Genomic DNA, 12,337 nt, shown 5'->3' on the forward strand with positions numbered 1-12,337 from the left:
CATAAAGGCCATACCCAAACCTTAGGTCCCAGGCTCTGGGCTTTCCCAACCTGTCTTGGCTGCTCCCTCCATTTCCGCCTTGTCTCAGCCTAACTGCTGTCTGGACTTCTCCTGTCAATTTGCTTTTTCCACATCACCCCGTTTAGCCACACAAACTCTTTGCCTGTACTTTCCTCCAGCAGACATCCTCTCCGCTTTATGCTTGTTAAACAGCACTTACAGAGGCACTTTCTTATTTTTAGCAGGTGACCAGAAACTCAAGCCAGTGTTTGCTCAGCTCAGCTCTGTTCTGACCTTGCTGGTTCAAGTTCCACTTGGGCCATAATGGCTCAATAACTGACCCTTTAGCACCACACTGACCCAACTCATGGACAACTTAATATGGAAGAGAGCAACATCCTGCCAGCAAGCCTATAGCAGAGGGCTCAGCTGGAGACAGCACTCAGCCTACTCTGGCTCTGCTGCGTGAGCCCAGCAATGCTCCCTTCCTCAGCTCTGCCACCTCCTTCCTGCTGGCACATGAAGCCAAAAAGCTGCAGGATGAATCTGTTTAGGACACAACAGGGATAGTGCAATGGATGGGGAGCAGAGGTAGGTGAAATCCTTGGATGTCACCTCCTTCTTCCCCCATAAACTCCCAGCTGCCACATACAGCATAGCGGTACAAATGCACACCTCCCCAGAACACTGACCACCAGGATTTTGAGGGAAAGCACCAGCAGTGCAGAAGCTCACCAGAGCTCTCCTCCAAATGAGAATCTGCCAGTCTCTTCCTGTGAGGAGCAGCTGAGCTGCAGCTTACCCTGCACAGTCCTTACCCTGCACTGAGTCCTGACAGTTTCCAAAGAGATGCAGCACAGCACCAAAGTGCAAGAGCAAGAGTTACTGCACCCGCAGCATGTGGGAGAGGTAGCAAAGTAGGAATAGGGAAAGCTGCCTACAAGGACACACTGCTCTACAGATTAGGATATGCAGAGCAAGTTCAAAGATTCCCTGCGAAAAATAGTGCCCAGCATGAAACACCAATTGTTTCGTCAAGCCATTACTTTGAACCAGAAATCAGAAATATTTTGGTTCTGGTCTGGCTCTGCTTGAGGGAAATCTTGAGTGGTTCTGTTTCAAGCTCAGCTCCAAGCCAAGGTCGGGGGAGACAAGATTTGAACTCTCTTCAGTTTAGATTCGATCTGATTCCTTTCATGGAGCAGCATTGTCCCATGATGAGAGGAGGGAGCAAGATGAGCTTGTGATGAAAACAGCTGTGTCTGCCAGACAACGCAGACCCAGACTACAAACTGGAGGCAACTTATCCTGAACTGTGGTCTCTTCTCAGTTAAGTCAGGCTGAATCCTTCTAGCAACCTTCCAAGAGTGAGAAGTTCATTCCTCACCCCAAATATTTGGGTATCAGGGCAGCTTGAGCCACTCAGATGTTGTCGAGACACTTTTGGGAAGGTCAGTCCTCTACTCTGCATCACTCTCCTTCCACAGGGAAGAAGGGCAAAATCTGAATGCTGAGCCACCATGGAGAAAAGATGGTCCAGAGAGAAACGAAAGATGCATCAGCAGCCTCACAGGTAACACTGAGGGAAGCAGGACACGTGGGTCCTCCTAGCTGACGGGACATGCCTATGCACTCCCCACCCACCCAGAAATACCACAGGCAAATATTCTGAGCATGGTGTGTGTACCACATGGTAACAGGCTGCGGCCACACCGCCTTCATCAGGGGTCTGGAAAAGTCCTTGCCACCAGCTTCTACAGTCTTCAATAGCTGGCATGAAGAGAGACAAAACACAGCTTCAGGTTTAGCTGCTAGTTATTTAAGGAACAGATATACACACGCAAAAATCACACAACTGAGTTTGCTAGAGAAAATCCGATGATGGGGGAGGTCAGATATACTCTTATGCTGCAGTACTCAGAGGGTTTTAGGATGGATTGCTTCTATATGGACTTCCTGGCATCAAGCTGTATACTTGCTTTCAGGAGGTGGTTTCTGTAGCAGGCCTGCTGTCCTTCTGCCTTCACCATCTCCCACCTTGGCCGCATGAACCAGAAGAGACTTGTTTTAAGTTTCCTAACACTTTCTTCTCTGAAGTTTCCATCCCTGAAAACGCAGCAGACTGCTAAAACTGAAAGCTTCTCTCTTAAGGCACAGGTATCAACCTCACAGACTGTTTCCTCGACATCAACGCCAGCTGACCACTATATGGCTGCAGGCACACATCTATCTGACCAGGCTCAGCTCCTTCCTGACAAGCAGGGCTCACACCACCACGGCAAAGCCAGCTGCTTGGGAGACACTATTTGCCAGCGGCTGCTACGCTGCACATGCTGAAGTGACCGGAGAACAGCACAAAGCTGTTTGCCCAAGCGTGGTGCAGCAGCCCCACCTTTCCCGCTGCGGTGGAGCGGCTCCTCGTGCCAACAGGACAGGCCAGCCCCAATTGCAACCACGTTCGAACTTCCCCAAGCACAGGCTCCCTGGCTTCATAGCGCTGCCTCCCCCCTGGTTCCCACCACCTCTCCTCCTTGCTAGGAACTTGCCTGCACAAGTCAACGAGCCCCAGGCCCTGGGCTTGCTCTGTGCCATTTCTCTTCACCCCGGGCTCCCAGGGACCCCGAGCTGTGCCAGCTTCTCCTCCGCTCTCCTACCCATGCATGACCTCACCTCTGCAGGCACTCCTACCGCAGCTGGGTGCATCGCCAGTCAGAAAGCCCTTCTGCCTCACTGGTCCCTTGAGCATCTCCCGCTTGCTAAGCTTCTCAGCCCAGATCTGCTCTCAGCTCCTCCTCCTCCTCAGATGACTCTTCCCTTCCCATCCCTCAAGTCAGTACCTGCTCTCTTTGTCTGCTGTTACACAGCTTCCCTATTTAAATCAAGCTCTCTGTCTCAGAAGCAACATCAACACACTGTAACGCCTGTCTCTGAATAATGAACTCCAGGTACTGCAGTAACAAGCCCCATGGAGATATCTGCAAAACACGTAATACAGCAGCTCAGTGAAAAAGAGCACCCTCTCCCAGAGCTGCAAATCTCATCAGCAAGGCTCCAAGCTGCCCTTGAGGCTGCAGCGCAACTCCTCTCCTCTTTACTGCTGCTGCTAATCCCTGCTCCCACTTCCAGGTCATTAACTCTCTTCCCCACCCAGCTGCCTCTCCCAGTCTTTCTGGCCAGGAAGAGTAACTCTTTCTCATCCTCTCATTCAACGCTGCCTTGGTCTCTGACATGATTTCTTTTTTCTCCTTAAACAGCCAGGCAGAAATTCTCTCCATTCATATCTGCATCATGTTCCAGAGGGAATGAAGTAAACAACCCTTTTATTTCCCACTCCCTGCTCTCATGTTTTCCTCCATTGCTCCTGTCTCTTCCTGAGCAAGCTGCCCCTGCAAAGCCAGGGGCTGGCCAAGCTCTGCTGGCTCTTCATCTCAGATAGCTTCACCCTAAGATGGGCATCTAAAAGAGCACTGCACTACCCCTGTACATACAAGGGAACTCAAACACTTGTCTTCCCTTGTGGGGATGCATCTGCTTTTGAACGTATCTGCCCTTCCAGATCAGCTCCACTAAAAGCTCCTTCGCTGCAGAGAACAAAGCACTATGCTTAAGGCTTTCTGGACTGACTCCTACCCTCTTCATCTCCCTCCACAGAGATCCCCATAGGAGGTCCTCGTCCGCTGCACTTGCTCAGATCTGTCAAACCAGAGCTGCTCTTCAACAAGCTTTACTCATTCCACCAGCCAGACAACTTCCCTGCAAAACAAGTCACAACTTTCTGGTACCAGGATAAATTAGGGCTGAGTCCTCCCCTGCTCTTTGGAGCACGGTGTGAGAGAGGAAAGCGCATACTGGAAGAGGGCTGCCCAAACGCTGCTCTCCTGCTGCAAGCCCATTAAGCATCTAGAGGCATGAAGAAAAAAGAAAATTCTCTTTGGTGCACACAACTTTCACCCTAGAAAATGCAACCAACCAACCGTAACTCCATGGAGGAATTTACAGGGCACAAAACTCTCACAAGGGCAGCAGAGGCATCCAGGCTAGGCTCAGCCCATCAACCCCACCAGGCAATACCACTCCTGGTACCTCACGAGTCAAACCACCTCCTGCTTCTGACACAAGGAAGGAGTCTCGCTCCCAGCACACATTACCTAATTCTTCACGGTCCCCCAATGTGAAAGTCAAAATACCTTTCTGTGCTTCCTGAAGAGCAGGAAAATCGCATTCAAACTGGTATACATTTCTTCTTATCAAGCAAAGAGCTCTCTTCCATTCTGCAGCAGAGCAGTCCGGAGACAGGAAAGCACCAAGAGAGAACAAACTTCACTGCAAACTCAGCAGGGAAAGGGAGAAGAGACCTGTGGCAGTGCACACTGCAGACGTGTCTCCTTTCTGCTCTGCTCTCTGTTCCTATGATCAAAGGAGACCCAGCCTTCCATCTTAAAGAAGGGCTGGATTTTGTTTGGAGTATGAGGAAGTGGCTGGGTATGTTTTGTGGGAGGGAAGGTTAGACGCATCACTCCTAAGTTTCTTCTGCACCCAGGTACAACCAGGCATTACGTGCAGTTTCAGGTCACAGAAGGAAGCTTGTAGCCTGCACTATTCTTCCTTTCTTACTGCACCACTTGTAACCAGGAGAGCAGCGCTACAGCCCACCGCTGATTTGGATGGGGACATCAGAATGCTCTGCTTCGATGGCTATCTGTCACCCTTGCATTGCAAGACCCAGGCTTTCCTTCCTCTTCCCAGAGCTGTGAACTCAGCAGACAAAGAGTGCCAAATAAATAAAAGGTAAGCCTGGCCCCATGATGCCAAGGCAGGAGTTCTCTCACTTCCTTAGAGTCGGCAGACAGCTCTCCCAGCAAGCTGTTTTCAGCTGTATACACAAAATAAAATGGGCAGAGGCCAACACCAAGATGGGATATAAAAAGAGGATCTACAAAACTGCTACCTGCTCCAAGGCAAACAAACTCAGCTTCTGATTCCTTGCTGGCCACGTGGCAGGTTAGGCATGAGCATGGCTTGGACCCTGAAAGCGAGTGGCTAGTAGTAGGGATATTTTCTGAGGCTCTGCAAAACAGATCTATGCTTTGAAGGAGACTCTAAAATAACCTTATTTTGACTATGACCATCCCACTGAACTACAGATTTCTTCCTAGTCTTCATTAGCCTTACATGTCTCCTATCCCTAGTCCTCCAAATTACAAGTGCAACGTGTTCCAGGCAAGACTCGAGCACACAGGCTTCTACGGACATAGAAGTGGCACAGCTTGTTTGCCAAATTGCAGTATTAAAAAAAAATAAACCACACGCATATGCATGCTTCCTTGGACACGCGTACAACACTCTTCTGAGCCAAGTCTCAAAATCCACAACCACACTGTCTGAGTGCTGGACAAACTCAAAGTCTACCAGAGAAGTTCCAGTTTACCCAAATTTTTGCTAATTCCACACACAGCTTATCATATTATCACGTTCTGCTGAGGCCATTCTAACATCTAGCTTGGCAACATCAAAATTGAGAGTGAAAGAGGCTCTGCACGGCTGGGAATACAGACTGTGCCTTCTTGTGAGTAATGTTGTGCTCAGCAGCAAGGCTGTTATACCAAAGGAGAACCATTTAATCTCTAGCAGTTTACCCCTATTCTTTCAGGTGTTCTATCCATTACTTCCTAATCTCACTCCCCCAGAAAACGCCTCAGAAGAACACACTCCCTTTTCTATTGCTTCTCACGACTCTCCCACTCTTGACACAAGGTGACAACAGAGTTTAGTGTGCTTTGCTCTGACAGGAGCAAGGAAGCCACTCCTGCCTGTCAGGCTTCCTCCTTCTTGATAACCACAGCTCTTCCCTCTCTGCAGCCAACTTTACCACGCTCTGCCCATCTCTGCGAGCAGCGCTCGCCGTCAGCTTCGTGCCAAATCTTTTTTTGCAGGGCTGTAGGGTATGAGACTCATCCTGCCTCTTCCATAGTCATCATTCCCTTTGGGCCAACTTTCCAGGGGAACCAACTTCATCTTAACTTTAGCCTTTGCTACCGTCTTCTCTGATTCCTTAAGATCCCGGTGACATACGTTATCTGGCAGAGCAGCCTGAAGTAGCTAGAATGAAAGGCGTTATTCCTCCTCAAAGACGAATTGCACACGCACACTGCACACTGCTGTATCCAAGGTGAAAGCCTTACCTCTTCCGAATTCTCTGTCCCGCCATCCTTTCCGCTACCGCCGCTGCCAGGCTTTGTGGTGCTTTTGGTAGGCTTCGGCGATTCCTGAAACGATGAAAGCATGCTCAGGGAAAATTTCCCCTTGTGCAGAACGTCAGCATCTCTTTGCAGAGCTCAGCCGTGCACCGCCACAGAGCCACCCCACCGCCGCCCCTGCAGCAAGCCCTGCTTCGGGCGGCAACTCCCGGCCCTGTTCCCCCGAGAAGGGCACCCTGAGCCACCCCGCCGGCAGCGGACGCCCGCGGCAGGGGCCCGGGCCCAAGCAGGAGCGGCGCCGGCACCTCCCGTCCGTCTCACCGCAGCTGACCCCGGCCGGGCACCTCCGGGCGACGGGGCCCCCGCGCCCACCCAGCCCGGGCCAGCCCTTCCCCGGGGTACGGCCCCGCCGCTGCCCACCGGAGCTCCGAGGCGCAGCGCACCCACAGCCCCGGCGGGCACGGGGCACGGCCCGCCCCGCCCGCACCGGGCGGCGGCAGAGGCGGATGCGGGCCCCCACCCCACCCCACCCCGCCCGCGGGCAGCGCCGGGCCGCGGGCGGAGCGGGCAGCGGGGCCCCGGCGGCCGCCCCGCGGCGGGGCCGGGACACGGGTGGGGCCGTACCTCCCCCACGGGGGGCATGGCGGGGGGGGGGGGGGGGGGGCGGCCGTGCCCCGCAGCCCCCGCCGCCTCCTGCCGCCTCCCGAGCGCGCGGGGCGGGGCGGGGCGCAGCCCCCGCTCCCCCGCCGGGCTCGCGCGGGGGCACCGGCACCGGCGGCCGCCCCTCCCCCCGCCCGGCGCGCGCCCCCGCCGCCCTCCTGCACCACCCGCCCCGCCCGCCCCGGGCGCGCGCCCCCGCCCCCTGCCGGCCGCAGCCCCGCGCGCGCGCCCCCGCCCGAGGGCCGCGCCGAGGGAAGGCCGCGGCGGGGAGGGCGGGCCGGTCGACCGGGCCGCGCCCGGGCCGCGCGGGGGCACCCCGGCGCCGCCGCCGCCCGCCGCACCTTCTCCTTCTTCAGCTTGTAGGGCATGGTGAGCGCCGGGCCCCAGCCGCTCCGCGCCCGCCGCCGCCGCCGCCTGCGCCCGGGCCCGGCCGCAGCGCCCTGCTCCCATTGGGCCAGCCGCGCCGGCCTGCCTAGCAACAGCCTCCGCCGCCGCCGCGCGGCGCTGACGCAGGCCAGCAGATTTTTCTCATTGGCGAAACCGCGCACGGGCGCCGGGCACGCCCCTGGGGGGCGGGGCGGGGCGGGGCTGCGGGCGAGCGGCTCTTCCGGGCCAGCGCCGGTCGGCGGCGGGGCCGGGGTCTGGCTCGGCGGTGCCCGTGCGTCCCCCCGCAGGGAAGCGGCGCTAGGGCCGTGCGAGCAGGGGCGGATCTCCGCGGGAGCCCCGGCACCGGCAGGCGCCCCGCCCCGCCCCGCCCCGCCGCGGCGGGGAGACGCCGAGCAGCTGCCCGCGGCTGCCGGGTCCCCGCTGCGTGTGCTTGCCTCCCGGAGGGCGGGGGTGAAAGCGGCGGGGGGGGGGGGGGGGGCTTCTGCTCAGCGCTCCCCTGCGTCGCTTGGCGAGGGAGAGCCCCAAATTTCCCTGGCCCCAGGGGCTGCGCCCCCCCCCTTGCGGGGCAGGCGCTTGTTGGCGCTCCGAGGCGTGGCTTTGGGGGGGCTGTTGGTGGAGACAGCGGCGCCAGTGCAAGCTGCTGGCTGGATGGATCCAAGGGTGGATGGAAATGTGGGTGTGGAAGCGCTGCAAGGCCCAGCACAGCCAGAGCAGTGCCCCTGCTGATAATGGAGAAGGCTGTTCCTGGGATGTGGGGCCCAGGACGCTTCCCTGCTCGCATGGGACAACTCGTTGGCAGATGGCCCTGCAGCCTCGCAGTAGGAGGACAGCCTCCAACAGCCCGCAGGCATTGTCTTCAAGCTGACGTTCAACATGGGGGGAAAAGCAACCAGCGGGCAGCAAGCTGCCCTCAAGTTCATGGACCTGAACTGAGCAGGACCTGCTGGCAAAGGGCCACCCTGTTAGGGCTCGTGACGCCTAGAGGGTCTAAGGTCAGTCCAAAAGCTTATTCTCAACGTGCTTACGATGGTGGCTTCTGGCCCATTGTAAGAGGTGAAGAGCTCCCATTTGCTTTAGCCAGGCCGGCGGTAAGGATCACTCTGACTTCAAGCAGGTGAAGCTTTTGCCTACAGCCTGCGTTGTGGTGTGCACTGTGGGCTTGTTACTGGGAAACCCGTACTGGGTCCTCAGCTGTACACAGCCACTCTCAGGGTGCACTCTCAGATGGGATGTGGCGCATCTGTGGGGAGTGAAGGCGGACACTGGGCTGTGTCAGAGGCGCTTCAGCAGGAACAAAATCTTTTTGAAGTCATCAGGTGAACAAACCTGGCATGGCACATGTAGGGAAAAAATTTCCCTGAGGCTATTATAAAAGATCAGTCCAACAGCTTATTGTCAGCATGCTTATCATCATCATTGGCTTGATGGCCATCAGCACTCAAGAGGTTCCCCAGGAGCAATGCAAGGCCCCTGGTTGGTGGTGTCCCTCTCCCATGTCATGCACGAGTGATCCTGGCCAGAAAATCGGCACAACCATCTGGGTGCTTGTGAGCGGGGAAGTGCACCAGTGCAAGCAGGTAAAAGCCACTTGCTTGAAGAGTTTGTGGCTATTGTCATTCCCTCTCATAAGTTGTCACATTGAGTTCTGGATTGGCTTTCCTTGCAGTTCCTCTGGTGACTGGTCCTGGAGGAGCTCTGCTTCACCAAGCTGCTATTTGGCCCCTGAATTCTTCCCAGTGCCAAGCAGCTGGTGCTTGGGCCTAATATTCCTGAACCTGCCAGCAGAGGAGTTGCATCCTGCTGCCTCAGCCGCTCGGCAGCTGCCTTTTCCAGCAGGAGCCCTGCATGCCCAGTGCAAGCACATGAGCAGCGAGAGCTGCCCCATGCCAGTCTCGATTTCCAGCCTAGTCTTGGTCCTGAAGGATGTGCTTGCCCAGAGCAGGGAGTGTTGCAAAGAGCAAAACTGTAGTTTTCTAAGCTTGCTGAAGAGCTCTGAAGAGGTTTCCCCAGAAAGCCCTTTGCTGCCACCTGCCTGGCCTCTCAGCCCAGGACACCTCAGGGGTCCAGCACCTGCAGCCTTGCTTGACCCCCCCCCCGAGCTGTGCAGCCCACAGGCATGGAGGAGGCACCCCCCGACCCCAAGACCGTCCTGGTGCTGTGGAAGATGGGCTTCTAGCTGGGGCCAGTGCTGGCACATGGTGCCTACTGGGAGGTGTATGAGGGTGCAGCCCCCCCACTGTGGCACAAGGTGGCCATCAAGGCCATCTCCAAAAGGAAGGTGCTGAAGGCCTCAGGACACTCCTGCCCCATCAGATGCAGGCAGGGCGAGCAGGGGGCATTGGCAGCGGCAGGGGGGCCCTCCAAGCATCATGAAATGCTGCAGGGCAAGGGCGGGGGGGGGGGGCATCGGAGGGTCCCTGGGGCATGAGGGGCGCAGGGGGAGGACACTTTGGGGACCTTCATGGGCAGCGGTGCTACTGGGAGGCTCAACAGGACAGGGGTGTTGGAGGGATCGAAGGGGCAGGGAGTGGTTGGGGGAGTCCGTGGGGTAGGGGTGCATTGGGGGCACCGGGGGGCAATGGGCAGGGATTCAGAGGGGCAGGGAGCTATTGGTGGTGGGAGCTCCAGGAGGATGGCAGCCGTGGTGGGCACTCTGTGGGGAGCTGCCAGGGGTTAGGGGAGCATTGGTGGGCAAAAGCGGTGGGGGTGCAGGGGGTGCAAGGCAAAGGGGGGCCAGAGGGGGGCAGGCCTGTCCCATGTCAAGCCCCTGCTGCCCACAGGTCTTGAAGGGCTTATGCCACAAGCACCTCATCACGCTGTACCAAGGCATGGAGATGAGGACGGGCTTGTACCTCCTCATGGAGCTGGCCCCCTCGGGGAGCATCCTGGAGCCGGTGCAGAGGCCAAGGGCCCTGCTCGCAGGGCCGGGCAGGGCTCTGGTTCTCCCAGCTGCTCCTTGCTCTGGGCTACCAGCACAGCAGGGCCATCATCCATCGGTGGGTGAGCATGGGGGTGTGGGGGCCCCGCTCTGGCAGCTGGGGACAGAGCTCCCCAAGGCAGCGAGGTCTCTGCAGGGCCCCAGCCATGCTGTCTGGAGGATTGTTTCCCCCAGCCCAGCCCCCAGGCAATGAAGGGCCTCCTGGACGCCCCTCTTTGCCCCCATACCTCTCTGCCTGCTGCACCGCACCCTTACCTACCCTCCCTCCACACAGCCACCTGCCCCACTGCTCCCAGTCCAAGCCCTCCTCCTCCCAGAGGAGCCCCCGGCTCCTCATCTGCCCACAGCTCCCTCCTTGGCCCCGACCTCCCCCCTCCCCAAGCTGCCATCTGCCCCTGCCTGCCCCCAGCACATGCTGCGTCTCCCCCGCAGGGACTTGAAGGTGGAAAACCTTCTCCCGGACAGTGAGGACGACGTGAAGATCTCCATCTCCAGCTTTTCCAGGAGGGTGGCCCTGCAGGATGCCAGTGGGGAGTCCCTCGGGGCCTCCCTGCATGCCGGGCAGCCCACCAAGGCAGCGCTGAGCCAGAGCTTCTGAGGGTCCTACGCTTACACCCGTCCCGAGATCCTGCAGGCAGAGCCCTACAGCCCCTTCCTGGCAGACACCTGGAGCACTGGGGTCATCCTCTTCGCCCTGATCCTGGGCTGCACGCCCTTCGATGCCACCAACCTGCACCGCCTCCTCTGCCAGACCCAGCAGCTCCCCATCTTCCCCCGAAGGCAGCCCCAGGCCTGCAAGGTGGGGGGCTGAGGGGAGGTGGGGGGATACTGGAGGGGCATTGAGGGCATTGGGGGGTGGGAGAGTGAAAGATGAGAGTCAGGGGAATGGGGGGCAGCTTTGGGGGGCACCTAGGAAGCATTAAAGGGGAGCTAGGGCCATGAGAGGGCATGGGGAGCTTTGAGGACCATGAGGAGGGTGCTGGAGGGCAGCTGGGGGTCATCAGGGGAGAGCTGGAGGGCACTGCAGGGGCTGTGGGGGTAGTAGAGGAGCTAGGGGGCATGGAGGAGCATTAGGGGCAGCTGGGGCACCAGGGGACAGGATGCTGGGGTGGGAGTGTGCAGGGGTCTCCCAGGGATGGGCTTCCCCCAGGCCCCACCTCGACCCCCGTGTCCCCCCAGGCAGTGATCTTGTGCCCGCTGTGCCCAGTCCACCAGTGCCTCTCAGCCGCCAACCTGCTCCGGACCCACTGGGTCTCTCGGTTCCTGCCCCCAGGGCACCTGCCCTTGGGCACCTACACTGCCAAGCACTCGGCACCCACGTGCAGTTTTGGGGTCCCATCGACTTCAGGGGGCTGCTAATAAAAGCCTTGAACCCTCTCTTGCCTCCCTCTTCCCTGGCAGAGCTCCCATCATGGAGAACCCCTGCAAGGGACCTCCCCCAATCCATGGAGGCATCACCCTCCAGCCCACAAAGCAGCCTCCCCAGCTGGGGACATCCCTCCATTCAAAGCTTCTCTGTGACCACAGGAGCTGCCAGACCCCAGGAATCTGGAGGTTCCCATCGTGAGCAGAGCCACCCCCAGTCTCCAGGACCATTTCTGCAGTCCCCTTGTCATCTTTGCGGCCCTTCACAGCATTTGCTCCAGTATGTCCATGTGTCTCTTGTATTGGGTGGCCCAGAACTGGACATGGTGCTCTGGGGGTGGCCTCACCAGGGCTGAGGATAGGAGAAGGATCACCTCCCTCCACCCACTGGCAACAGTCCCCCTAATGCAGCCTAGGAGGCTCTTGTGCTTTGTTGCCCCAAGGGTGCACTGCTGCCTCATGTCCAACTTGGTGTCCACCAGGAGACCTCCAGGGCCTTCTCTGCCAAGTTGCTTTCCAGCTGTTCAGTCAGCCTCTGGCATGTACTGTATCAGGTAGCTTCAGCATTATCTCCCCTTCATAAAGCCATGCTGATCTACTACTCCTGATGGCCACTTTGTCCTCCATGTGTCTGGAAATGGTTTCCAGGATTACTTGCTCCATCACCTTCCCAGGGATCAAGGTGAGGCTGGACAGCCTGTAGTTCCCTGTGTCTTCCTGCTTGCCCTCCTTGAAGAGAGCAGTGACACTTGCTTTCTGCCAGTCCCCAGGAACCTCTCCCAATCACCGT

At 58.0% G+C, this 12,337-nt stretch overlaps 1 protein-coding gene across 7 annotated transcripts in view; it reads right to left on the reverse strand.

The window, feature by feature from the left end:
* The window catches only part of PPP2R5D (protein phosphatase 2 regulatory subunit B'delta), a 30,778-nt gene extending 23,523 nt beyond the window's left edge, over positions 1–7,255 (reverse strand). For 4 of the 7 annotated variants that reach the window (XM_075708562.1, XM_075708564.1, XM_075708563.1 and 1 more), the window contains exons 1-2: positions 7,199–7,246; positions 6,183–6,266 (exon numbers count right to left, since the gene is read on the reverse strand). In XM_075708562.1, the coding sequence (XP_075564677.1) occupies positions 6,183–6,266; positions 7,199–7,225 (111 nt within the window). In that variant the 5' untranslated portion in view covers positions 7,226–7,246. Of the gene's footprint in view, positions 1–6,182; positions 6,267–6,432; positions 6,434–7,198 lie in introns of all 7 variants that reach the window. The other 3 variants (XM_075708569.1, XM_075708568.1, XM_075708566.1) reach the window with 2 other exon arrangements.
* Between the last annotated feature and the right edge of the window lie 5,082 nt (positions 7,256–12,337).

The sequence above is a fragment of the Pelecanus crispus genome, chromosome 3 (genome assembly GCF_030463565.1).
Source record: "Pelecanus crispus isolate bPelCri1 chromosome 3, bPelCri1.pri, whole genome shotgun sequence".
NCBI lineage: Eukaryota > Metazoa > Chordata > Aves > Pelecaniformes > Pelecanidae > Pelecanus > Pelecanus crispus.